The sequence below is a fragment of the Amaranthus tricolor genome, chromosome 13 (assembly GCF_026212465.1).
Source record: "Amaranthus tricolor cultivar Red isolate AtriRed21 chromosome 13, ASM2621246v1, whole genome shotgun sequence".
Classification (NCBI taxonomy): domain Eukaryota; kingdom Viridiplantae; phylum Streptophyta; class Magnoliopsida; order Caryophyllales; family Amaranthaceae; genus Amaranthus; species Amaranthus tricolor.
In genome coordinates, this window is record NC_080059.1 from 10,603,692 (window position 1) to 10,631,567 (window position 27,876).

The following is a 27,876-nucleotide window of genomic DNA, read 5'->3' on the forward strand; positions in this document are numbered from 1 at the left end:
TAAACCATGAAATAGAAGCCAGCTAGTATCCTTTTCCATGTCATTTAGCCTAATTTATTTTTGATACGCTATTAAGAAATTAAATATAATGAGATATTTAGAAACAAAAAAATAAAAATAGAGAGCAATAATAGCGAGGCCATATTCAAATACAAAAATAAGATAAATTTATTAGATGAATTAAAATCAGTGGCGGAGCTACCTTAGAGCCTACAGGGTCACGTGCTTGTAAGCATTTTAAAAAAAAATTTCAAAGTAGACTATTCTATTAGTAAGAGTAAAAGTGTAAAATTAATGTTGAAGTTTTTTTATGATAAATACTCCCTCATTTTATTAATTTTTGCTTGTTTATTTATTTCATCTTATTTTTTAATTAGATTAGTTGATTTATTTTGTTTTATTTCCTTTTATGATATGTCGCATTTAAAATTTTAGCAAATAAGAGTAAAATAGTTATTAATTTTACAAATGAAACACTGTCGAAATTTCGTTTATTAGTTAGTGCTCCCTGGGACTCCGAACTTTGATCCACTGATTAAAAATGAACAATGAGGCAAATGTAGTAGGACAAAAAAATAACTAAGTAATACTTGGCTATATATATGTATAACCATACAACTAAAATTTCCTCTCAAATAGAGGAAGATAGAAAGAATAACATGAGTATATTAAGGGCTACTCACATGAAAGGTTTTTCAACTATTTTCATCACTATATTATTATTATTATTATTATTATCATTTTCATTTTCAATAAAAGAAGAAGCTTCAAATGTACAAGAAGTGCCATGTTTTTTCATATTTGGAGATTCACTTGTTGATAATGGTAATAATAATTTATTAGATACCTTCGTTAAATCTAATTACTTGCCCTACGGTATTGACTTTCCTTTTGGACCCACCGGACGATTTAACAATGGTCGAACTGTTGTTGATGTTTTGGGTAAGTATCATTATCATACTCTTTTCCTCTTATTTCCTGTCGAGTTTGTGCCACTGAATTTACATAATTATTTTTTATATTTCCTTAAGATTACTACTGATAGAATTGTCCCTTTTAATAGCAATCTCTTAAGAAAAAAAGTATTATTTTTTGACATAACCTTCTGTTGGATTGTATAACATATCTTGAGGCATTAATCATTAGCTTAAACTTTTAATTGAGTTGGTTCATTGATATGGTATCAAAGGCCAAAATGACAAGAGGTCACAGATTCGAATCTTAATCGCCCCTCGTTCAAAGTAGAATATTCAATGCCATGTATAATGAGAGTTTTTGTTGTACCCACACTTTTATCCTAAAGATTCTCGTGTGAAGGGGTATATTAGAGTATATAACATATTTTGAGACCTTAACCATCAATTTAAATTCTTAATTGAGTTGGTTCTTAATGCTAACCTTTGCCCAAATTATAAATATATCATTTAATTTGATTTTGTCCAAATTTGCAGCTGAATTACTAGGATTTACAAATTTTATTCCACCATTTTCAATTGCAAGTTTTAATGATTCAATAAAGGGTGTCAACTTTGCATCTGGAGCTGCTGGCATTAGAGATGATTCTGGCAGGTTTTTGGTACAAATTTCTTTAATATTTTCATTTACTCCTATTTGTTAATGTGTTACTCTATTAAATTGAGTGATGTATAAACAACTTATATGAGCAATAATCTCAAATAAAGTTTTATAAATTTATTTTTCATTAAATTTTTTTATATTTATTGGCTTAAAAGCCAACCATAATAAAATTATCCGATAAATGAAATAGTTTCACATAATCTAACAACAATTAATGTTCTTAGGGGTGGAGCAAAAACTCATTGTCTTGAGGTCTTGTTTATTTTACTCTCTCCATCCCACAAATTTCTTTTCATTTTTCTTTTTTAGTCGGTCTAATAAATTTTACTATATTTTTATTTTTAGTTATAAATCACACTTTCTCTTTAATTTTCATATACACTTTTATAACACTTTTGTATCGTATTCACACATTTAAATTATATTTTTTTCTTATCCATATATTTCTTCTACTTTCCTATAAATCACACTTTTAACCTACTTTTATCCCTTTTTCTAATTTTCTCAAAATTTTGTCTTGTACATATATTTTTAATATTTGGAGCTGTAACTCAGTTAATCAAACTAAATACTTTTGTGGCCCTTTTGGTAATTAGAACTAAATTGTGAGAATAGAAATGATTTGCAATATAAATTTTCATGAATACATATCATCATGTTATTCTCATGGTAATAAAAGTTTAATTATAAAAAAGTTTTTTCTTATAAATTTTCATTACCACTTAATACCACATTTTCAAATGGTGATACATTTTCTATTAAACTTGTTAAGAGATATTCCTACCAAATTCATACTAACTTATTTCCACCATTTAATATCGATTACCAAACAAGCTATTAAAGTAATTTGAGACCTTATACGATTAAATATCTTATACATGTGGAGAATCATTAAGTATTTATTTTGAAATTGACAAAGGTAATTAATTAAAAAAAAAAAAACCTTGTAGGGAGTAAATATTCCAATGAATGGACAAATAAACAACTTTGCAATAGTAGTTGATAGAATGAGGGAGTATTTTGGTGGGAATTGGAAGAATTTCCAAAATCATATTAGCAAATGTATTGTTTATTCTGGAATGGGAAACAATGACTACCTCAACAACCTTTTGGTTCCTCAGTGGCTCAATTCTTCTTCTTCAACCCAATTTTCTCCTCAACAGTATACTGACATACTCATCCAACAATATTCACGTCAACTTAAGGTTTGTATTTTCATTTTTCATCAATTTAATTATTCCTCATATTTTTGTATTTTCATTTTATTATTATTACTCTCTCACTTTCTTTTTATTTGTCCACTTTAAGTTTTTTCTCTTTAGGAGAGAAAAATAATTTTGATTTTTGAAGTATTTATTGAAGATAAAATATATATTTATGTGAGATCTTATTATATTTGTTTTGGTTCAAAGAATTTTAGTATATAATTTTGACTATTTTTTATGATGCCTAATTAGAGATATTGCAGCTCAAAATTTGCTTTGAAATGCATATATAAAAAGTAAAATGGACAAACAAGAATGAATGAAGGGATAATAATAATAATAATAATAATAATGTTATTATTATTATTATTATTATTATTATTATTATTATTATTGTCGTGCATATTGTAATCCCAATCCCCAACTGCTTGGCAAATCTAAAATCATGGGTGTTTAATTTTAAATTGATCTAATTAACAGAAATCGAGTATAATTCAAGTTGACTCGGAATAACATGTATATTATAAAAATTATATCATATTGTCAAAATATTTGCATATGCACAAGGACAATTAACCTAATTCAAGATATAAGGGGCCAAACTAGTATTTAGAATTGGGGGTCAAATAATCGATTTACTAGCAAAAGATTATATAAAAACTAGTTAAACTATGATAATTTTAAAATCATATAGATTTGAAACGAACTTAAATAATATCAAAAAAATCGTTTTCAACATACTAGTTGAAGCTTTCCGATTATTATTATCTCTTTTGAAAAAATTAACGGTCCGTTTGGTTACTAGTACTAAATGGTGGTAATAAGAATGATTAATAGAGTAAAATTTCATCAAACGTTTCATATCATTCCCATGGTAATGAAACTTATGGTAATGAAACTTTGATCACAAAAAAGTCTTTTTGTTTACAAATTTTCATCATCACCTAATACTAACTCTCTCAATGGTAATGCATTGGAATGAATTTTATGAAGAAAATGAGATGATTGAAGTTGGACAAGTATAGCTATAAAGGTAGCCAATAGATTTTTCAACTAAAATTACACTAGTTTTTCATTCCCATTACCACCGTTTTTTACTACCTACTAAACGGGCCGTAAGTGTTTTGACTCCTTACAAAAAAGAATGGTAGATGTTACTCTTGGTTTTTGCTTTAGTTCAATTACTAGATAATCCCCATGCGATGCACGGTTTTTTCTCATTTTAATGTAAAAAAACAAATAAATTGAATAAGTCCGGCATAATATTACATTAATATAAATTAATTCTTAATGCACATTTTATTACATTCATGAAAAATGAAATTAAAACTTTTTTTATAGTTATCATTATAATAATGATAAAGCAGTGGACCATTATAAATTGTATCGATAATATAATTAGCATTTTAGTGAATTTTTTTAAAGTATATTTAAAAATAATATAATTAATTTGCAAATAAATGAATGTTTTTTTAAATAAATATAGATCAATGGTGCTTTGTGATTTAAATATCAAAGATAATAATTTGTGCATCTTTATTATATACTACAATTTATTACATTGTTTTCAAATTTAATAGTACATATTATAGTCCCAACTAAAGTTTTTAATGATGGTCAAACTAATCATCTTATAATTATCCTTAACATTTAAGATTCCTAGAGTCATCTTTATTCAATGATATCATCTTTGCTTAAAGGAGGGAAAAAAATCTCATGAGAAGATGACAACTCATCAATTTTTTGAGTTGCTTATGTCAGCTGTGTTTTGTTTTAGTATATTATATAGACTAGTTTTAATTTTAGTAGTTTTACCTTGTTTTAGTTCACCGAGGGACTCTTTGACCGCACTCTCCTTTATGGTTATGAGTTGTCATTTTCTCTTCCCAGAACCTTATCATAGTTTTCCTATGAGCGGGATAAATTGGGTATGATGATGATGACGACTTTGTTTTAGTTCAATTACCATGTATAAAATAAAGAGGTTTCAATAATCATTTATCAAAACACAAAGAAAGTCGAGAAAAGAACTGGACTAGATAAAAATCAAACTTATGACCTCGATACTTAGTAGTTAGTTCAAGTAAGAAGGTAGAGTATTATTTTCTACTTATATTCCTTTTAAAATTAAAAATACAATTCAAATTGATATTAAACATAGACTCATTTATCACGCTAGGATAGTCTTGATCTTGAATCATGTGTTTCATGATGTGTTTTAGTTGCGTAAGAAAGTACATAATGTAGGAATATAAAGTTGAAATTTGCAAAAATTATGGACAAACAAAATATTTTTCTATAAAACAACCAAACTAATCTTCAAAACAAAAATTGCGTGATATATATACACATAAGTTCCCGTTCAAAATGTTAAACATCAAATATTATCATTGATTTTAATTAACAATTTTATATATTATATTATTTAATTCTTAAAGTCTAAAAGTCTATCGCTATCGCAATACGAATCAAAATTCAATCAAACGCGAAAATAGGCTTTAACTCGATGTCGGATCCGTATTTGTATACTAACAAATCAGACTCACAGATATCTGAATCTAGATAGGGATCCTCCCTTAAAAACAGATCTAAATTAAGGTCAATTTAGAACCAGTTTAGATTCGGCCCTTTGCCATCCTTAGTTGTAACAAACACATTTTAACATTTAAATAAGAAATAAAATCTTTATTGTTCATAAATTGTACCTATTAAGTTTTTTTTGGATTGGAGGGTAGGGTGAAAAATCCTATAGCCAACAAGGAAAAATAATTAATCTTTCTTTTAGATGGTGAAATTAGAATTATTGTCACGCACTAAGGTGAAAAGAATTAATAGCCCTCAACCATTAGACTAGTACATGATTCTCATAAAATGTTGTTATGAACTTTCTTTTTGTGTTGTCCATATCATTATCATCATTATACTCAGTGTATCCCGCTCATAGAAATCTATGATCTGGGTCTGGGGGAGGGAAAAAAGGCAGCGACTCCCACCCATAAAGAAGAGCGTGTCAAGGAACCAACTCAACCAAAAGCTTAAGTTGATGGTTCAGGCACCAAGATATAGTGTCCAAGCCGATGGTTCGATCAAAAATTGAAAATAGTAGGTCTGATAAGAATGATGTTTCTACCCTAATTGATTACTCCCACATGCGAACTTGATGGGGTTCACATGTGAGGGGGGGTGTTGGGATAGTTTATCCCATATTGACAAATTAAAGATGGTGTGCACACTTTATAAGCTATTAAAGACCTTCCTCCCGTTGCCATATGGTTTTAGGATGATATATATCTCATTGGCATATCTATTATGTGCACCTTGTGTTTCCCGTTAATATTCTGGCATTTACAATAAGTCCAATCTAATTTAACAGAGCGTACCCAAAGAGTACCTTAACTCGAAAAAGATGGTATTATCATTTGTTTTGTCCATCTTCATTAATTATTAATATCATTATCATTTGTTTATTCATTAGATAAATGTTTTCGTTCGACACATACACATGTTTGACTAAAAAATAAATTCATAGGTTTTGTATAGGCTTGGAATTAGAAAGGTGATTGTTACTGCAATTGGACAAATTGGATGCATACCTATCATGAAATATATGAATGGGTCCCACTATTATTGTAATGAGAATCTTAACTATTATGCGAAGATATTTAATTCAGCCTTACGAGGCCTTGTTGATAAATTTAATTATGGTCACCTGCCTGGAGCCAAGTTTGTGTACTTGGATCTTTTTCAAGGGGGCGTAGAATTAATCGAGAATAAATCATTATACGGTATGTATCTTCACGCAATTTTACTTTATTTGTCCATTTAAATTTTACATTATTTAAGCCGCTCGATATATCACTCAACCCCATGCATCAAATCTACCTAAAAATATAGCTTATCCAATATGACGTGTGCAACTTGTTAGTAGGGTGTTTGGCAATTGGCTGTTTTTTAGTTAGCTTATTTGACCAATTAAAAGTGTTGGTTGTTTTTGTTGGCTTTTTAATTAGCTGCAAAGTTAGCTGTTTGTAGAGACGTTTGGTAAATTTAAATATTGGTTGTTGGCTATTTATTAGAGAAAAAGTGGGCCAACAAGCCAACCAACAAGAAAACTTGCTAGAGCAATTTTTTCATTTTGACTTAAAAGTCAGCTTTTCAACTGCTTTAAAAGTCATTTACCAAATACTTTTTTTGTTGTTTGATTAACCAATAAGTCAAAGCCAATCAAAAAGCTAAGTCAAAAGCCATAAACCAAACATTCCCAATTGACTTGGATAAGCTCGAGTTTTACCTGCTTCATGTCTCAGGTAAATGTAAAATCCAATTAACTTGATCACCTTATATTAACTATTTTTTTAAAAGTATAATCAAGTTAAAACGACCACACCTGATATTAACTCGATCCAAATCTAGCTTAGTGTTGACTTGATTTAGATTTGAGCATGAGATGGCAACTAGTAGCGGACTAGTGACTGATGGTTGGCCTTGTCCCACTTTATAATTTATTTTAGCTCTTCGTTTAGTTACTATGTACACTGATTTTATTGTCAACAAAACTTAATTCCTCAATAAAATTATACAGCTCTCACCTAAACACATTTTTTGTAATATTGATATATTGATATGGTAGTTTTCGGCCAGTTGCCCTACTTATTCTCGGGTCAAAACATTAGATGATTTGACACTAATCACCAAATTTGACACCATCTAACTTAAAAAAGAGTTTGATCGAATAAGTATGATATGTGGTAGCTGTGGAGCAAAAATGACTCGACATTAATTATTTTCAGGCTCTAAAATTTCAAAAGATAAAGTATGATATAAGTAGCCGTAGATCAAAACTGCGCAATAATTCTTAAAATTTTACGCCTCAAAATTAAGTAATTAAAGTAAAAAGGGTAATTATAGATAAAACAGACATAAATTAAAATGACCTCTATGTTATTAAACGTACATATAATATTATACGTATATTCCGAGAATGCAAACATGCACCTTACACATGTGGAGAAGGTAAGAATTAATATTATGATGCATGAATTTTCAGGTTTAGAGGTAGTAGATAAAGGATGTTGTGGAGAGGGGACATACCTTTGGAAGTTGACATGCTTTCCATGGCAAACTCCTTGTGCAGATCGGCAAAAGTACTTCTATTGGGATGGATATCACCCAACTGAAGTGGTTCATGCAATAATTGCCAATAAAGCATACACCTCCAATTTGTATTCTTACCCAATTAACATAAAGGATTTAGCAATGCTCTAATAAGTTTTTATTCTTTTTTACTCATTCAGCTTTTACAATGTAATACTTTTCTTGTGGTTTGAAATGTACTCCACAGTGTAATACTTGTATTTTTTTACTCTAACAATATATGCGGATCAAGAAAAAAATGAGTAATATTACGAATAACTCATAAAAAATTATAAATGGGATGTAAATTCTTGCTAATGGTAAGGTTTAATTCTTTGCATCTTGTGTAAAAGATGATTACCTATCTAACTCAATAAAGTTTATTTTCTAGTTTTTTATGCAGTATTATAAAAAAATTTAGTAATTTTAAGTGTCGTGCCTACCCAGACTAGCCATTAGATTCGCCCCTACTTAATAACCAAAATGAAAAGATTTGATTTCATATTAAGGCATGCTTATATTGTGGGTATAAATAAAAGTCAAACTATACAAATAAAGGAAAGCAGAGTGGTTTTTAAAATGGAGAATTTAGAATATAATGGTATGTGAAAGATAAAAAAAAGAAAGATGAACAACCTTATTTTGGGGAGGAGGAAAATATTTCCCCTCCATTCCGATAGGGTAAATATTTACCCCAAAATGAGGAAACTAATGCTTCCATGTCATCTTCACCATCACTTTAGTACTATTTTTTACCTTTGACAATAACATTATTCTTTTAGTTTTTGACTCTAATAACCTTGTTTTTTTAATTTGACTTTTATTTCCTCTATAAATATTTACTCTTAGTACATATATAACAGTATGAGTGTATGACCTAAGTGTCAATTTATCTTACTTATTCATACAATCTTAAAGGCATGTTTATTTGTTGATACTAAATAATGTTGATATTGTAACGTAAATTTAATGTGATTTAATTAGAAAATTGCTTGATAAAATTTAAGATCATATTTATCCCATTATCTATTCTAATTTTTTTCTTCATAAAATATTCCAATATATATTATCACCTGAGCAAGTGATATTAAATGTTTAAGTCAATGACTATATATCACACTTTAGGGATGGATATAGAACTTTTGTCTAAGATACCAAAATGTTCTTTTCTCTTTACTAATAAACAAAGTAGCCTTCAATAAATACATGTAAAATATGACGAGTCTTGTTTATAAACAAGACTATTAACAGTTATAAAAATAATTTGTTCGTTAACATTATCACTAATAAGGAAATAATTGCGTACATCTTTTCCTTAAAACTCTAATTTAGACGGAAATTATTCTATTGTTGTATATAACCAAGAGGTTCCATGTTGAGACTATAATTCAAATGAAGATATCTTATGACATTTGAATATTGTAGTGTGTAATACTAATAGCTAATAAAATTAATAATTGATTGATATTAGAAAAAATTACCCAGAATAATTTAACATTTTATTAATTTTTTTATAAAAATTTCAATTTTTGATTGACCATGAATAATCTTAATTATTGGATTAGTTACCCAAGAATATTATTGCTCAAATAGTAACCTATTTTTATAGGTTAACTTATAAAAAAATAATTAAATGAAATAATATTAGAAAAATATCAAGAATTAAGAGGAAAAAAAATCAAAAAAGCAAAAATTATCCCTCTCATTTCCAGCCCACTCTGATTACTCAGTGCCACCCCACATCGACCACCCATTGCAACTCCAGCTCGACCAGTGACCCTTTTCAGGCGAATTCCCATCTAACAAGTAGTTCAATTCATCCAAATTCATCTCTAACAAAGTAAAAGATGTTATGTTCACTAGTCACTAGTCAAAGAAACTAATGTAACATTTATGATTTATATGATAACAAAAAAAGTTACTATTGATAATAAATTAGATTTTGGCAAATAAGGCTAAATATTTGGAATAGAGGGAGTATAATTTAAAATATTTTTCCCTTACAAAACTTACTCTTGTTTTATGACCTAATTTATTGATATAGTTTTCTATAATGTTGCAATATTAGAAATTAGAATTCTAACGTTTATCATTGAGTTTATTCCCAGAATATTGCCTGAAAAAAAAAAAAATTCCCACTTTACATAATTTGGGAAAGTATTTCCCACAATACCGTTCACGTGGAAAAGTGTTTTTTTTTATTTTTTCAGACAAAGCCGCCACTTGAGATGGCGGTTTGCCTTAAGCAGAAAAACGCCACATGAAGTGGCGGTTTGGTCAAGGCAAACCGCCATCTCATGTGGCGGTTTGGTCCCTGGTAAACCACCACTTCATGTGGCGGTTTGCTTATGGCATTTTATTTATTTTTTTTCTTTCATTTTAAAATAGTGAATGCAACATGCATTAAAGTAGTTCAATGCCATCTATTCCATAATAATCAATTACGAACCGACTTGTTTTGGAAAAAATAATTATGAAAATAATACAAAGATATATTACAATTATGGAAACTCATACAAGAAGTTCAAGTCATATAAGAATATACAAAGTTTGTTAAACTACAACCCCCGGCCCCTTTTGTTTTGCGCACCGATGGATGATGATGGTGTGAACTCGTCAACCTCCGCAATGACATTAAGAGCAGGAGCTTGTCGTTGACTAGCACGCTGATATGTGATAATCCTTTGCGAAGGCGATGGATGTGGCGGAGGAGTGTTGATGGAAGACGGGGTACTGATGGATCAACTGGGCCCGGCATCGCCATGATCGCTGTTACATACATAAGTGTTATAATAATCATATAAATATTATCAGATTCAACATATTATTACAAAAATTTTTAAAAAAAAACATACTTTCCTGACCTTCGAGGGCATGTTTTCTTATTATGCCCACTAAATCCACAAAAGCTACACGTGTTTCGAGGACACGTCAACGGTGCATCCATTTCGTTCCGTAAACGAGTTGACCGCGGACGACCCTTTCCACGCTTCGTTGAGGGATCTGGAACAACTGTAGGACCATTCCAAGGATCGCAAGTGAACATGTCTGGAACGGGCATGAAAGACTTCTTATATGTCGATACGTATTTGCACGTGCGAAATGAAGGGTCCACAAAAGCATCGTACGATATGTTACGAGCACGACAGACTGCAAGAACATGTGAGCACGGTAACTTGAAGATGGTTGGTTTCTGACATGTGCATGATGTTGCTGTGAGGTCAACCATGTAGGATTTTCCACCTTTTCCTGCTATCCTATTGCCACAACCACTGGTGACCTCAAATATCCCACGCACTGTGTCATATATCCTAACATCATGAAAGCGTGCTTTTTCAGCATTCTTATCAATCGTATCACTTGGTTTCTTCGCATACACATGTCCATTGTCTAATCTGTTTCTCCCTAAATCCCTCCTTGTGGCAAAGTATTCGTTTACCCGGAAGAATGTCATCCTAACTAATGAAGTGATTGGGAGTGACCTGGCCCCTTTCATAACGCCGTTGAACGCTTCAGACATGTTTGTAGTTCTCACTTCATATCGATGCCCACCGTCATGAATCAAAGTCCATTGGCGCTCAGGAATAGAACCATCCACTAAGTACTTGTACGCGTCCTCATTAAGCTCTTTAAGGCGATTCATGTAGAAATTATACTTCCGAATCTTTGTCTGTTCAGAAGCTTTTCCAAATAAGTTCTTAACCGCTATGTTTTTAAACTTCTTATGCACGTTTGAAGCTAGATGACGTTTACAAAATCGATGGAATGCATATGGTTCTTCCCAACCTTTTCCAACTCTGTTCATTGCATGCAAAATTCCCTTGTGACGATCAGATATAACACATAAGCCGTCCCTTTTAGTAACATGATGCCTTATACAATCCATGAACCAACTCCATGTGTCGTTGCTCTCTCCCTCCACAACGGCAAAGGCAAGTGGGAACAATTGAGAATTTGCATCTATCGACATAGCAATCATAAGTGTGCCTCGTGGTCTAAAGAGTCAACCTCGTTCGCATTAAGCCTACCCAAGTGACTCGTGGAAAAGGTGTTCATTACACCACCACCAATGCCACGTGAATGAGTTGGAGAGGTAAACTCATCCAAGTGCTCACTAACGTAATTCGGGTTACTTAACAATTCTGTGAATGTATCATGGCGTACACTAGGACCTGATTCTGGAAGTTCCATGCTAGTCATGACTTCCCTCGCATTATCCAAATTTGCAACCAATTCAACATAAACCTCCATTGCCGTTCCAGGGGCTTGTGATGCCGCATAAGCAAGAGCACTTATGCTTTCATCATTCTTAATCGGGACTAACACATTTTTCCCAGTCACCGGGTATTTCATCTCCATTTTTAACATATAAGAGTTGCGATCACAACCAATTACATCATAGACTTTGCTAAAAACCACCTCAAAAGTCGTATTTTAACTATGGATAAACATCACTGTATTTAATCCTCCATTATACCCAACATCGGATCCAGTATAACTTACTTCCCCACCCCAATACACTATAACGGGATAATGATCCATATTCTGCAAGTACAAACATATTTTTCATTTGATTTCACATACACTTAATTGTTGAATGTGAGTAAGGGAAGTGTAAATTTGAATACAAGAATTTGTCATATTAAGGTATTACAACACTTATTAGAAAGTTCATTTCACCCCTAGTAGCTAAAAATACCATGAATATATACAAAAACCATTAAACTAACCCTACAAAGTAATAAACTTTCATTGAAGCATTTCATCAAACACTTTATATGCATACAAAACAAATCCTAAAATTCAACTACAAATGTGTAAAACGTAAGCTTAAATCATAAAAACAATAGAATGTAACAAACAATTAACGTTTTTATAACTTCAATTCAAACAATAATGAACAAAAAAAACAATTTGCATATTGAACAAAAATTAGGGTTTTATTCATACCTTAAATGAGGATGAAAATGAACTAGTACACAAGGAGAAGATGGGAATGTAGTTGATTAGCTTAGTTGAATGAGAGGAATTGTAAATTTGAAGTAAATGAGAGTGAAGAATTTTTTTTTTTAGCAAAACCGGCAGCAATTAAGAATGGAATGGAATGAATGAAAACTCACGACATTCTGGCTGCTTTGTACTGCTACCAAACCGCCAAGTGGCGGTTTACTTAACATATTTATTTTATTTTATTTTTTTTTTTTAAAAAAATTCCCATTACCAAACCGCCATCTCAGATGGCGTTTTACTCCAGATGCCTGAATAAAACCGCTACTTCATGTAGCGGTTATATTTAAAAAAAAAAAAAAATTTCTCAAAGCTATCCTACGTGGACGGTAATGTGGGAATTAGTTTTCCATTTCAAGCAAAATGGGAAATACTTTATACAATTGCATTATTTAGGGAAATGATCCTTTATCATTTGATAAATTAAATTAGTAATAAATTTGCTCAAATTATTTGCCAAATTAATAATAATTTGATGAATTAAAATTAATTATAAAACTTCCATTTGTTTTTAATTGAAAATCGGTTCAGATTTACAATAGTTCGGTTAAAAATCGAATTGGATTTACAAAAGTTTGACAAAAAATCGATTTGGATTGAGTCGGTTTTAGTCGGATCGAGTTCAATTTCACACATAATTTGGGTTGGGTATGAGTCGATGTGGTTACTATTAGGTTCAGGATAATCTCGGTTAATAGTTATACCTCGATTATATAAAATCGTTCGTAGTTTAGATTTAATTTTTTCAATTTGCGGTTATCAATTTTATTTTATTTTATTTTATTTATTTATTTATTTATTTTTTTTTAAAAAAACTGAAACTAAAACCCTAAACTCAGTGACTCCCTGACTCACTACAATCTCGCCTACATCCTCCTCCCTGACTCAGTGACTCCCAAGTCCCAAAACTTCCTCCTGATCTCCTTCTACCTCCGCAGGCTGCTAGGCTCCGGTCATCGCATCGAGTTCATCTTTACAGTGATAAGCTTTACTGCCTCATTCTACCAAGCCTTTATTCGGTCTGTTTCAGAGTTCTTTGTCTTTTTCTAATATTTTTTTATTCTCCACATTTTTGTGATATTTTTGTGTTGTCCAATTTGTTCGTTTAGGATATTTACTTCTTGTCAACTTGTATTTTTAGTCATATTGTTCCAGTATACTATTGGAATTGTCATTTTTTGTGATAAATCTTGAACTATTGAGGAAATGTGGTGATTTTCTGCATTGCGGTTCTTAGTTGTTAAAACAAGCAATTAAACTTCGTTCATTTAATTGAAAATTATGTTAGGTAGATTAATTGAATCATCAATTTGAAACAATGAGTTGTCTATTTTTCAGTTTTTAATTTGATTTAGCTGTAAAACAGGGTAGGTATTTGTGAATTAATGGTGAATTTTTAATAAACTTGAATGCTTAATAGTTTTATGGTGGATTAAATTATCAATTGATATATTGTACGTCACTTTCAAAATATGAAAATGGACATGGAAAATTAGCATAAATAAATTCTTAAAGGTAATTTTTATGTTTGAATTGTGGACATCTCTTGAATTTTTTCTAGGTACTACTCTCTTACTCAATGGGGAAGAAACAGAAGCAAAATCAGAAAGTTATACGAGCGCCAGAACTCCCTCCTGAAGTACCCGATGAAGATATCGAAATTTCTGATGAAGATGTCAAATTTGTTGCTAAAAATCGTGCTTATGCTGGTTTTGTTTCTACTTTGGACACTCAATCCATCACCAAGTATGTTTTACAATTACTCTTTTTTTTTAAAAAATTTTGTTAGTAGTAGTTAATTCATTATTTTGTTGAAGTTATTATTTATTTCAACAATTTGTAGAACATGTTCAGACATCGATTCTTTTGATTTTCTATTGTTGAATGACTCTATTGAAGGTTATTGTGTTTGGATATTGAATAATTGTTTGTGCTTTTTAGTGTGCATTTATTGTTCAATTATTTTTGGAATGAATTTTTGGAGGGATTGATTGTTTAGGCATGTGACTCGTATTGCGAATGCAAAAGAAGATGATCTAGAAGAATTATATGAGAGGAGATCACGGAAGAAACCTCGTGAGGATGAGGAAGAGAAAGGTATTGTGGTTGATCGTGTGGACGCGCTTCCGGTTAAGACCTTGGATGGCAAGCTTGTTTATAGGACAGGTTTGTAATACTAATATGCATTTCTTTGTTTAGGGGTGTCATTTTTGCTGTTATTATAATCAATGACCTTAATCATCACAGTACCTAAACCAGTAAAAAATGATGAAAGTTCTGATAAAGAAGATGAGAGTGATGGAGATAAAGGGGCTTTTAAATTAACGAAGGCAGAAAGGAGGGCAAAGTTGAAGAAAAAGAAGAAAGAGGAAAAGAAGCAGGCAAAAGAAGTTGTCCCGACTGAGGAAGTGCCTCAAAACTCTCAAGTTCAGGTTTTGGTAAGCATTTTCTTTTAATTTGAATTGATTTAAATTGCAATTTTTTTTTGTTGTGATAAAGATAAAGGAGAATGCATATTAGTTTTCTCTTTCGATTAATTTTTATTGACCCTATGTAGACTGTAGTGCTTCGCTCAAAATCCATCTTAGACGAGAACACACATATGTTAGAATGACAGTTGACACTGCAAACTATGTATAGACATGAGTGTAATTTCTGTAATGTGTGATGTTCCAACATGTGTAGCTACATCAAGTATCATATTTTGTTCTGTCATTCATTCATAATGGAGTAGTGCTTATTCATTTTTTTACTCCAACCAATTTACTTCACTTCTCCCCTCTTTTCTTATTGGTCTAGATTTCTGAAATTCTTAGCTATAAATTGTTGTTTAGGTCATATAACTGAAACCTGACTGTATTGAAAGGGATATGTTGAAATCCTCATGGGAGAATAGACTTGGATATGTACTCTTTTAGGGAAGTTGAAATCCTTATTATAAATTACAAAATGAACTAAAAATGAGTTTTTTTAAGTGTGTTTATTATGTAGAAATGAATTTTTTTCCCTCCACATTACTTGTTTTCTACTAATATACTTGTTGGCTATAGGCTGAGGTGAAAGCAGATCTTAGTGCTGAAGAAGTAGCAGAAAATAAGAAAGTTCGAATTGCTGAGTTGGGTACTGAATTGCTTGCAGATCCCGAGTCAAACATTAAGTCTTTGAAAGAGTTGCTAAGTTTCTGTAAAGATGCTGATAAGGATATTGCAAAAATGGGATTGAAATCTTCTTTGGTTGTTTTCAGAGATATAATTCCTGGGTATGAATGACATTCAGGATCTCTTCTTTGGCATCTCAACATGAATTTGGTGCTTTAGATATATATGTATTTGTTGTATGTTCCAGTTATCGCATTAGGCTTCCAACTGAAAAGGAGCTCGAGATGAAAATTTCCAAGGCTGTGAAGAAGACACGATTTTTCGAAGCAACACTTTTGTCCTCATATAAGGTTTGTTCTTGTATCGGGAGTTATTCTGCTATCACTGTTAACATAATGAGAATTAAGATAAAGAATAAGTGATTGCTTTCTTTTTTTTTTCTCCCTTATCCATGAAAGAAATCAATGTTCATTCTATTTGAAAGTCAATTTCACTGGTACTAAATAAATGCTTACAACTGGTTCACGGCTTCAAATGGCGTATCAGTGTTTGACCCCGGTAGGTTAAAAACACGGCTTATGTAATATTATTTTTCTTAATCACGAGACCATTATTATAGGAGTCAGTTTGTTCATTATGAAGACGTGATCCTAGAAGCTTTTGTTCCAAACATCCAACCTACAAGATGTCCATTTTCCAACTTACATTATTGCGTAGAAGGGCTGAACATAAACTGTCTTGCACTTGAATTCTTGTGAGTTGCGAAAAATAGATAAATAATAAATTTCATGTAGTTGTATGTTATTAGGAAACCAGCCTGGTAAGGTTTGTAATAGCTTCACTTCTCTCTTTTTGTAATTGTTTTAATTGGAACCCTTTATATACTAAGATCAAATTTGGCTGGCCGTTCGAAATTACTTTACTCAGCAAAGTTTTTAAATGATTGAGGTTCAGATTTGTTAATCTTGTATCTGCAAATCAGACCAGGGTGTTTGTTCCACTAAGGGTAAATTGTGGCCGTATTATTGCAACTATATGACAGAGGATGGGACAATTTGACATTTCATAGTTCCATATATATTTTCTATTTTAACATTTTTTTGGCAGTTTTTCCTTTTGTCCACGGGGTTTGCACCATTTTGCTTTTTAGTCCGTCCATTGATTTTGCTCCATTTCTATTTTTGGTCATGATTCAAACTTTCTTTAATTCTCATCTACACATTTAATTTATCTTTTCATCTTATCCATACATTTCTTCCACTTCCTCATAAAGACTTTTTACCTTGCTCTCATTCTTTTCTTGATTCGCACTAGAAATTTCATTACAAAAAGGTGTAAAATAACATAAGGATATAGAAAAGTATCAGCACCAGCTTCTCCTATCTTTTTGGAACGATTGAGTAAGACCCTTCATATGCTATAAGCTTCTCTTAATGACAAAGCATTTAGAACAAAGAAGTTGAACCACTTAATCTTGTTGGCATAATCTGATTTGCAGACAGCTTCTGCATTTGGAATAAACTAGAATCTTGTGAATCCACAATTCATGCACAGCTTAAGTAAAAGCAGCAGCAAATAGTGTAGTCTTCCTTTATTTCTTCTTCGTCATAATAGCCTTCCCCACTTCATGATCATGATTCTTCATAGAAAATTCATTAATGTTGTGTTTGGGAACAAATATTTCATTTCAAATTATGGATTTCAATTATGAAATCATAAATGAAAGAATTTGAGAATGATAAGGTTCAGAAAGTCATTCTCAAATTCTCAACTAGTACTTTTAACAATAATTGTGGAATTTATCCAAATCCCAAATCTAAATTTTAAAATTTTAAATTTGCCAAACAATAAATTTGAGCAAATTTCAAATTTTCAAATAAAATCAACGTTTCCAAACATGACATAAAGTATTTTCTCAGCACCGTGTTCCAAACTTCAGCAGCATATAGACATCTGTATAACTTATTATTAATTCTCTCCTTGACCCCATCATACATATGACACTTAGTTTCACTTCTTGGTGTCCAATTTCTTATTCTGTCGTTAGTTTCTTCCAGAAGACGTTGGCTCTCAAAAACTTTAGTAAGCTTGTTTCTTCTAGAGCATTCTAACTGACTTTTGGTGATTCTGTTTTAAGAGCATTCTCTTGTACTTATAATCCTTTTTCGAATTAATAATCCACTTTTTCTCCTTCTCTTGTTAATTAACATATAATCCTTTTGATTTAAATCAAGCTGCTTGATACAATAATTATTTAATCCTTGAATATTTCTATATTCTAAATGGTGCAGTTCTTTCATGGCTTTTTCAACACTTGCAATTCCTGCCAAGTAATTATGGTGCAGTTCTTTCATGGCTTTTTTAAAAACATAAAAAAGTCTACCTTCAGTTTAGGCTTATCAGAAAGTTTGACCCAGATTGGTTGCAAGTATTGTGAGTGCACCTGACAATAATGATATATTAGTTCTTATCCAAATTCTGCTCTTGCCCCTCTGACCCTTACTATCCAGAATAATACCTTATTCTTTGAAGTTAAGTAAACCCTTGATTTTCAACAAATTTCATGATCAGTAATTAGTTTCCTTTTGTCCTACTAATCTCCCAAGCATAGTAAAGGAATAGTGCAATATATTTACAAGAGATCAAAGTGTCCCACAAATATCCTCCACATTGTGCAAACCATATATGACGGATAGAAAAATTGCATTATTGAATAGATGATTCACTTTACATTGAATGATTTGGTCATTTTTATTAAATACATCAACAGTACAAATATTGACATTCCATTCAAGCCAAATTCGTCCCTTGTGATGAAGGGCATAATATGACTGAAGACCGACCAACTCCTTATTTCTATATAATTTTATACAATAATTTACATCAATAAAACACTTTAATATTCCGTTCAAGCCAAATCCTGCCCTTATAATGAAAGGCATAATCAGATTTCTTAGACGTATTAACACCATAATTCATATTAATATTATCACTATTATAAATCTAACTCTAGTTTCAAGAAGCCTTAATAGGAATTTCATGGTTATTTAAAACTTCTTTATGCTTTTGAGGATCCTTTAATCCTCTTATGTTCAGTTAATCATTCACAATAACTGGGTTTTAAATTAGGGACACTTGGTCCTGGAATACCCATATATTTACTAGCTCCTGTAGCTTTTAGATCTGGTTCATGATTAGTCTTTCCATTTGCTTGTGCTTGAACTATGGCTCTAGGCATCCTAGTAACAACTCCATTCAGTGTCATTACCACCTACCTGAAAATTTGCTTTGGAGTTACGAGTCTAGTAATTAGCATTTCATAGTGGAACTTGTAACGCGCATCACTTCTGGTTGCTCAAGGTCTATTATGTAATCTTCTGAGCACTTTTGTGCCTCTGAGCGTGAGTTGGGTCCTGTAACTCGCCTTTGTTCCACTCTTGGTCTAAGTGTGCGTAACTGGTGCAGTGGGAGGTCTACAGTGGGCATTGTCCCTTACTGCTTAAGGAGATGTTCTATAGCAGTCATTACCTGCCGTGTCACATTTGAGACAATGTATAGGTTTGGAGTCATAATATATATTGGGCCACCATTTGGAACTTCAATAAACATTAACTCAGGAAGAAGAGAGTAGCATCTATTTCTACTGATAGTCTAGCATAAGGAATCTTTTTTTGCTTCATAGTAGCTTCATCAGCAAACCTAGGAGCTACTAGTATATTTACAATTCTGCTCAAGGAATCTGCTGTCCAGCAGTTTAATGGTAAGTTAGGTAGTTTGACCCCTAAAGGAATTACCCTGAGAACCTCTTCATTAAAGTTGAAACCTGGGGTGCAGGTCTTAACTATTAATGGTCTGCTATTAAACATTTAGGACCCTCATATGAGAATTAATTTATATTATCTTCAGAAATAAAGTTGATCGAAAATTATCCAGCATCATGTAAAAAAAGGTCAAAAAAAGAGTAGTCACTTGGTGCCAGATTTCCTATTCAGACGTTACATAATTGCTTTCTGTTTTCAAAAGTTCCGATTCAGTGGCAAGGCTTTTTAACCTATCAGTAAACATGTCAATGGTTTTCTTTTCAGAATACTTCATCTATATGTTACTTGGAAGCTGACATTCACATTTTTTATCTCTTCAGGCATACCTACAGATGGTAATTCCCTTACAGCATCGCCCAGAGTTCAGTAGGGTAGCCATTCATTGTCTCTGCACATTGCTAGAGGCCCACCCTCATTTTAACTTTCGTGAGAACTTGATACCAGCTGTTGTGAAGAATCTGGCTTCTGATGATGATGTTGTGAGGTCTGTTGTACTTTAGGTTTTGTTTATTTAATTCAGTTTGCACTGCTACTTTGAGTTTTGTTTACTTTATTCTGTGGGCAATGTTCATGTGCCGTTACTTTGAGTTTTAGTTTTCTTGTTTTGTTCTTTTAGTTTTTCTTTTCATCAATTTTTCTGCTAGTTCTTTAATCTTTTTTTTTTTTTTTTCTGAATTCTTTTTTAATAACAATTAGACTCGGACCAATTAGGCTTAATGCCTTATAATGTGGTTGAGGTACCCCATTGTGCCATGTTAACACTATAGCGGCTTAGGCAATGATACCAAATGTTTTGAATCTTTTGTGCAATAATTATATGAATCACATATCGTTTTAATTATCAAATATCATATTGTCTTAATCACCTACTGAAAGCTCGCGCTTTCGCCTATGTCTTACGCTCAGGCTGAATCACTCTTTTGCTTCTCCATGCGCCTTGCCTTTTCAAACTAAGGTGCTGCAGCTCCGTCATGTCTTTTCTAATTCAGTTTATTTCTCAATTGATTTACATTTTGTTTAAAAATACTTTCTCAAAAGTTATTGGTGGGTTTTGTACAAGTTGAGGACACCCTGAATTACCGGTGGGATCACATACCAAGAGGTGATCTAAGTGGGTTATTTGTGAAAGTGCAATGTAGATTTTTTGGTCTGGAAGGGCAGTGTCTAGAATGCTTTGGGGTTTGTTGAAGGGAGCTTAAAGGGTTTGATGTAGTAATTATAAGCTATATAGAAAGTCATCTCTTCATTGGGAACATAAACATTTTTCCCTTGAGTTGAGAGTAGGTTTTAGATCTGTGAGCCAGAGCACACAAGTTGGATGGTTGATATGTCGTGGAATGAAGTTTGAAAAGCAGTGCCATAAAAGTCTTTTAGGTAAAAGTTGCATGTTATAGCATTCGTTTGGAGTATCCCATTTTCAAAATTTCCAGAGCGAATAAATTTCTAATCTTAAATTTTTCAAATTGTTTTTCAAATTGATTTCCGCTATGTTATTTCTTTAGTTTCTTTTTCTTTCTAGTGACTTGTTGTCCAACATTTTCATTGCGAAACTTTTTCATCAGACCCACTTTTTCTATGTTATTAATCTTGTTATTTAATGCACCAAGTCAAAGTGTATTCTTCCCTTTACTATTGTTTACCTATGTTCTTTAAATATAAAATGTGATTTCTGAAGAATTTTAAACTCTAACAATATTTCATGACAACATACCATTAACTTGCTCACACCTAAGTGCATTGGGTCAAAAGTACGCAAGCTTACTTTATTAGTGATAAGAAAGAGGTTGTTTACAATTGACACTTGGAAGCAAACATCATCTGCCATGATCCTAGTTTTTAAAAGCATTGCCTCAACTGCACCCAGGCATGCCTCAAAGGTAGCCTCCACCTCCACTTGGTACCTTATTCCTCTCTTCCATCTTCTATCTTTTTGTTTCTTCATTTTTTCTTTTCTTCTATATTTTCTATCTTTCCTTTTTGTTGTTTTGACCTCTTCAATCTTCGATCTTGTACTCTTTCTTATTTCAATTTTTTCTTTTCACTTTTCAGTCTAATTCATTTTATTGCTATTTTTCTTTAAATTCCTCTTTTTTCTTTTAGTTTTCCTCTTCCATAAATCATATACTTTTTTCTAGATTCTTCAATTTTTATTTTCTTCAGAATTCATCTCCTCTACTTTGATAACAATTAGACATAATGTTTTAGAATGTAGGTTTAGGTTCCCATCAATGCCATTTTGTGTTATATTAGTAGCTTAGCACAATCATAATGATTGTTGTAGATCTTTACTGCAACCATAGTGTGAAATTTATATTGTTTTGCATATCAAATATGCTCCAGAATTGTTTTGTAAGAAACCTGTGCCTCGCCTAAACAAAGCTCACACTTTTCCTTGTGCCTTGCGCCTAGGCTATTGAATCTTTTTGCATCTCGGTGCGCGCCTTTATAAACTAAAAAATTAATGAGTCATTTTACTATAGTCCACTAAAATCTAAAACCAAAGAAATACAAATCTTTGACCCATTAGACAACGACAAACTTAAAACGCAATAACCCAAAAAGCATTAAAAGAACTTGACTCATATTCAAAACAAAAACATATCCACAACTCAAGCTGCTAAAATATAAAACCGAAGAAATAAAAACTTAAAAACCTAAAACCATAACTGAGGAACTGACATTCATCTTTTTCAAACTAATTTGGAAGGTTCACTCTTTCCTTTTATCATTGCGTTGATAGTAGTTTTCATATGGTTCACAATTTTGTAAGGAAAAATTATATTTTAGATAGTATCTTTGCTGCAATACTTTTTCATGATTTTATAATCTTACCTTATGACTAAATTTTCAGGTCATACTTCAAACTTTAACTTTTGTATGTAACCAGAATAATGCCAAAGCCTCATTTTCAAATTCCACTAGATGGGGTTTGCTATAAAATTTCTATATGTAAATGACTTTAAATTTTTGACAGGAAGCTTTGTTCTACAACAATTCAGTCTCTTTTCAAAGATGAGGGGAAACATGGAGGAGAGGCAACTGTTGAGGCTGTACAATTGATTGCAGAGCTTGTTAAAATTCATGATTGTCACTTGCACCCTGACTCTATTGAAGTAAGTTTCATTGCACTTCTATTTTATGCTTGTTGAATTCTTGGATTTCCTTTATATGGATACATTTGTCTTATAATTTGTTGGATGGTTTGTCAATGCTTTTTTCACCTTTTTATTTATTTGGCATTAACTGAACTATTTTTGCTTTAGGTGTTCTTGGCTTTATCATTTGATGAAGATCTTGCAAGGTCTGAAAAAATGGATGATAACAAGGGTAAATACAAGAAGAATAAGAAAAGAAAGAATGCTGATGAACAAAATCAACCTGCAATTAATGATAAGAAGAGGCTTAAGCAAGAACTGCTATCAAAGACAAGAGAGGAGGTATTTGCTCATATGACGTGCAATTTGTTGTTCAGGGAAATTTTTTGTCTCCCAATTTTCTAAAACCAACATTTGAACAGGTAAATGCTGATTTCAAGGCTACTTCGTTTGCCCAAGATGAGACGGAGCGAAAAAGAATACAAGCTCAGACATTATCTGCCATGTTTAATACGTACTTTCGAATTTTGAAGCACACTGTACAGCTAGATAGGTGAGGTTTTTCTTCTGCATCCTTAACTTCCCAAAAAAAAGGTCCATGCTTGTGAGAAAAGTAATATGCTAGGTTTGTCATATCTGCATGCAAATACAGATAGATATTAGATAGTTTTTTTTATGTTTTGGCTACCCCCTAATAAAAAAGCTTCTTATTTGCAACCAAACTTCCAGTGCTTTTTTTTCTTAAAAAAAAAATTCCTTGTACTATGTGCGATTAAATGGAAGTCATTCAAAAGTTAATGAGATGGTATGCTTTAGAGGATAGGGTAAATATTTTATTCCCTTTGTCTTAATAATTTTTACAACTCAATTATCTAGGGCAACATTTAGGTGGATCATATGATATGGTAGGTCTTCTGTTATAATGGAAAGATGATTGCAATAAAGCCGAATGTTGAACGATTGGAATGGGTTGATAGTGAAAATAAAAGTACAAGAAAGTAGTGTCATGGACTGATAAGGGGAGTAAAATTATTTTGGGGCTTCTGGAGCTAATGTGTGTGTGATAGACTGAGGAGCAGAGAGGAAGGTCCTGACCATACCAATTTCAGGGATATACCCTTAACCAAGTGTTTATCTTACAATCTTATCCCTATTGTGTACTGACCTCTTTGTTCCCCTTGTTATGTAAGACTATTTTCAGAAGACCTTAGTAGGTTCAGCACTAGGTCGATCCCGTTCTTTCCTTGTCCTGTGGAGTAGACTAAAATGATACTAGTTGGCAGAGGTGGAATTGGGATTTTGTTTTATTTTGAAAATAGTTGCTCATCTTTCTATTGCAAAAAGACGATCGCTTAGTCTAAGTTTATGATTGACAACTGATTTCTGTTGGGTTGAAAGGCTTTCAAAGAAGGAAGTTATTTCTAAATTTATGAATTATTTAATTAGCTACTATTTTTAGTTACAGAGCTATTTTAAAATTATTATTCATATTTATGAAATTACTTTGTAGCTGCAATTGATAAAGAAAAAGAAACTGAGGAAATTGGTAATGGAAGAATAAAATATAAATCGATGATTCGAGAAGAATTTTCCATTTTGTAGCATTTGGAAGTCTACCGAGAGGGAGATAAAACTAATTTTTTAATACCATATCTGTGTGGATGGAGACTTCAGAAACAAGGATGCCAGATCGTTAAGTAATCTAAATTTTATTATAACTTGAAAGTGGATCGCAATCGTATTAGTAAATGTTTAAATCAATTGCTTGAGCTAGTGTATTATAATCTTTTGCAACTATATGATATATGATAATATGGCCTATGTTTTCCGTCAGGTCCCAGGTCAATGCTTCTTCAACAGGTGTTTCGCTTCCACTACTAAGCTCATGCTTGAAGGGAGTGGGGTTGTTTGCGCACTTCATTGACTTAGATTTTATGTCTGATCTAATGAAGCATCTCAAGATTCTTGCTTCTGGCAAAAGTATTGGAAATTCTGAAAATCTTCTGACAGTCTCTGAACGGATAGAATGTTGCATTGTGGCCTTCAAAGTGATGAGGAAGAATCTAGATGCCTTGAATGTGGACTTACAGGATTTTTTCATCCAACTCTATAATTTAATTCTTGAGTATAGACCAGGAAGGTTAGTACTTTACATGCTAGTGCACTAAACTCTTAGGATTTGTTGTCTCAATTTTATTTTATCTATGGAGGCAATGGGAGAATCTGTGTTGTTTATATTAGTTTATTTTGTGTACCTTCCATTAGATTCAGCTGATTTTTGTGCAGTATGCATGTTTAATGGAGTCTAAGAGATTTATTATGGAGTACAACAAGTTTAAACTCTGGTCTGGATGAAATGAAGTGATTTGGTGTTATTTGTTTTTGCTATTAATGTCTTATGGTTCTCTTGGAAAATTTGATTTTGTAAGTGTAATATGGGTACACGCATTTTATCTCTAGGTGCAAGTTTCTATGAATCCTTTGGTATAGCTTCTCTCCTTTGTGATATATTGATTTCCAGATATTCTCCAAAAGACCTCTTGTGCAAGTTATAAGGCACCAATTTCTACTGTTATACTTCATATCCAAATTGTTCTGGTGTAAATAGTAATTAGTTAGTAGTCTGCTGTAATGTTCTACTGTATCTTTTAGCGTCTGTCTAGCTTCATGGAATCAAAAGATATGTACCTTAAAGATAGGGTGCATTAAAAGACAAATCATATGATTGATTATATTATAGGTTCAAATAAAACCACACTTACAGTTACATTTTAAAAACTGTTTGTCTTTGACCATCTGTCTGCCTTTTACAAATTGAGCAATAAGTTTGGACCCCCTCATCGTCTGAACTCTATGCTACCAAATGTTGCCACTTGTTAAAAAGGTGGATGTTCGTGTTCAAAATAAGTAGTAATTCCTCAGCCTACCAGCCTTTGTCGTGCCACTTTGCTGGTCTACCAGCCACTAGACAGTAAATGGAACTTTGATTGAATTTTATAAGTGTTGGTGTCTTATGGACAGATTTTTGTTTCTTTTGCGCCAAAAGGATTGTGATACTTTGAATTTCAGAGCATGTTGGTGACAATTACTAGGAACATGCTATTGTGAACAAGCTATGGCAGTAATTGATGTTTAAAAATTTCACTCAAGTGAGATACACCTCAGTGGGATCTGAATAACGAGGATTTAATCTGAATATTGGTTATGTATACCCGGAACATGCTTATGAGAGTGTTGATAACTTGATATAGAGTAACAATGAATTTTTCTATTGAATACCTTTCAGGGATGAAGGTGAAATTTTTGCAGAGGCTTTGAAGATAATGTTGTGTGATGATAGGCAGCATGATATGCAAAGAGCTGCTGCTTTCATTAAACGATTGGCGTCTTCTTCCCTCTGTTTTGGATCTGCAGAATCCATGGCAGGTTTGTTACCCCTTCAACTATTTTGTTACTGCAAGTCAATGATTTGTCGGTAAAAATTTGACTTTCATGTCTTCCAGCACTTGTCACTGTCAAAAATCTCCTGCAAAAGAATATGAAGTGCCGATACATGTTAGAAAATGATGTGGGTGGTGGCTCTGTATCAGGATCAGTTGCGGTATGTGTATTCTAACCTTTCTCCAATAGCTATTTTTCTGGCGAAATGTATACACTTTCAAGTAAAGGTTATTCAAGCACCAATTTTCAATTGAATACAAACTTCCAATGTTACCGATTTCTCCCGTTTCTCAATGAGGGTGGAATGGTTTTCTTAGCTGATGCACCTCTTATGTGTGCGCATTTGTGCTCATTTTACAAGTATATTTTAACTTTATTAACCAAAAAGATAGTATGATGCATGACTTAAATGATTTTTTTCTAGCATATTTGTAAAAAGTAACTAATTTTTTTAAGAAATTAACTGCAATTCTATGAGCGATATGTACTTGGTATTAGAGGTATTCAAAACAGTCCCGACGACGCGACTTTTACTTGACCTTGTTACCGAACCCGACATCAAAATGAATTTACAATTATGTAAGAACTATTGTGCACACAAGACCTGGTTTTGAACTAATAAAAGCTGCATTTGTTTGTGGTTGTTTGTGGATATGTGAATATGTTATACGCCTGTTTTATTAACATTGACGTTGATACTTTCTTTCAGAAATATCAGCCATATTCTAGCGATCCTCACTTGAGTGGTGCGCTTGCTTCCGTTCTCTGGGAACTTAATCTGTTGTCGAAGCATTATCATCCCGCCATTCAAACTATGGCTTCAAATATTTCTAAGATCAACACTGCTTCTAACCAAGTTTATATGCCTACCGTTTCTCCTCAGCAAGCTTATAGCGAACTGCTCTTGGAAAGAGAACAGTTTAACCTGAGTTGTAACACAAAGAAGTTGAGTCACAAGCGAAAAAGAGAACCTACATTGTCAGGAGACGACAAACCTTCATCAAATGTAGATGAAGATGGATTGAGGAAAAAATTTGCTGATCATTTCACTGTCGTACACGATATTGTCGAGAATGAGAAACTAAGAAAAGAGCTAAGCCTTACGACAGCTTCTCTTCAGCTGTATCAAGTGTATAAAAAGCGTTGAAGCTTGAACTAAGGATCAGAGAAATTGAAGAAAAAAAATTATTTTCTTGTTACATTTTCTTAAAAAGTAGATTATTGGTGTGGTTGGAAAGTAAAAATTGAAAATTGTGACTCAGAAATAGAAATTTTGAGAGGCAGGAAATAGTAATTTGGTTGAGTAAAAATACAAGTGCTAGTATATAATGCTCTTTCGTTATCTTTTTAAGTTAATGTTTGTGGAGACTCTGGAGAGTTCATACAATTTCTTGGTTACCACTTCAAAGACGCAATACTTTCTTCACATCTTCATGCTATACAAATCCAATGAAATTCAATTACTTTTTACGTTCCATTTAGTTGGTATTAAACGAAA

At 32.2% G+C, this 27,876-nt stretch overlaps 2 protein-coding genes across 3 annotated transcripts; both read left to right on the top strand.

Annotated features, from left to right (window-relative positions):
- The first annotated feature begins 659 nt into the window (after positions 1–659).
- Positions 660–8,171, top strand: LOC130798807 (GDSL esterase/lipase At1g33811-like). Its single transcript, XM_057661901.1, has 5 exons — positions 660–942; positions 1,452–1,576; positions 2,529–2,783; positions 6,313–6,568; positions 7,831–8,171. Exons 1-5 carry the CDS (start codon positions 660–662, stop codon positions 8,046–8,048), a joined length of 1,137 nt encoding a protein of 378 aa, XP_057517884.1. The 3' UTR covers positions 8,049–8,171.
- A 5,580-nt stretch (positions 8,172–13,751) lies between these two features.
- Positions 13,752–27,729, top strand: LOC130797779 (nucleolar complex-associated protein 3). 2 transcript variants are annotated; one of them, XM_057660525.1, is made up of 14 exons: positions 13,752–13,942; positions 14,485–14,669; positions 14,923–15,089; positions 15,171–15,361; positions 15,974–16,182; positions 16,269–16,371; positions 20,163–20,326; positions 22,817–22,955; positions 23,106–23,279; positions 23,360–23,490; positions 24,772–25,077; positions 26,224–26,363; positions 26,441–26,538; positions 27,088–27,729. In XM_057660525.1, exons 2-14 carry the CDS (start codon positions 14,503–14,505, stop codon positions 27,523–27,525), a joined length of 2,427 nt encoding a protein of 808 aa, XP_057516508.1. In that variant the 5' UTR covers positions 13,752–13,942; positions 14,485–14,502; the 3' UTR covers positions 27,526–27,729. The 2 variants fall into 2 exon arrangements, with proteins under 2 accessions (XP_057516508.1, XP_057516509.1); XM_057660526.1 differs by having other exon boundaries at positions 13,758–13,942; positions 15,183–15,361.
- Positions 27,730–27,876: the final 147 nt, after the last annotated feature.

Bases quoted from the DNA above. Each gene is read 5' to 3' on its own strand.
- LOC130798807 (XM_057661901.1), top strand. From the start codon at position 660: ATGAGTATATTAAGGGCTACTCACATGAAAGGTTTTTCAACTATTTTC. The intron at 1,577-2,528 runs GTACAAATTTCT...AAAACCTTGTAG, and splicing joins ATGATTCTGGCAGGTTTTTG to GGAGTAAATATTCCAATGAA. The intron at 6,569-7,830 runs GTATGTATCTTC...ATGAATTTTCAG, and splicing joins CGAGAATAAATCATTATACG to GTTTAGAGGTAGTAGATAAA.
- LOC130797779 (XM_057660525.1), top strand. From the start codon at position 14,503: ATGGGGAAGAAACAGAAGCAAAATCAGAAAGTTATACGAGCGCCAGAA. The intron at 15,362-15,973 runs GTAAGCATTTTC...TGTTGGCTATAG, and splicing joins ACTCTCAAGTTCAGGTTTTG to GCTGAGGTGAAAGCAGATCT. The intron at 16,183-16,268 runs GTATGAATGACA...TGTATGTTCCAG, and splicing joins TTCAGAGATATAATTCCTGG to TTATCGCATTAGGCTTCCAA.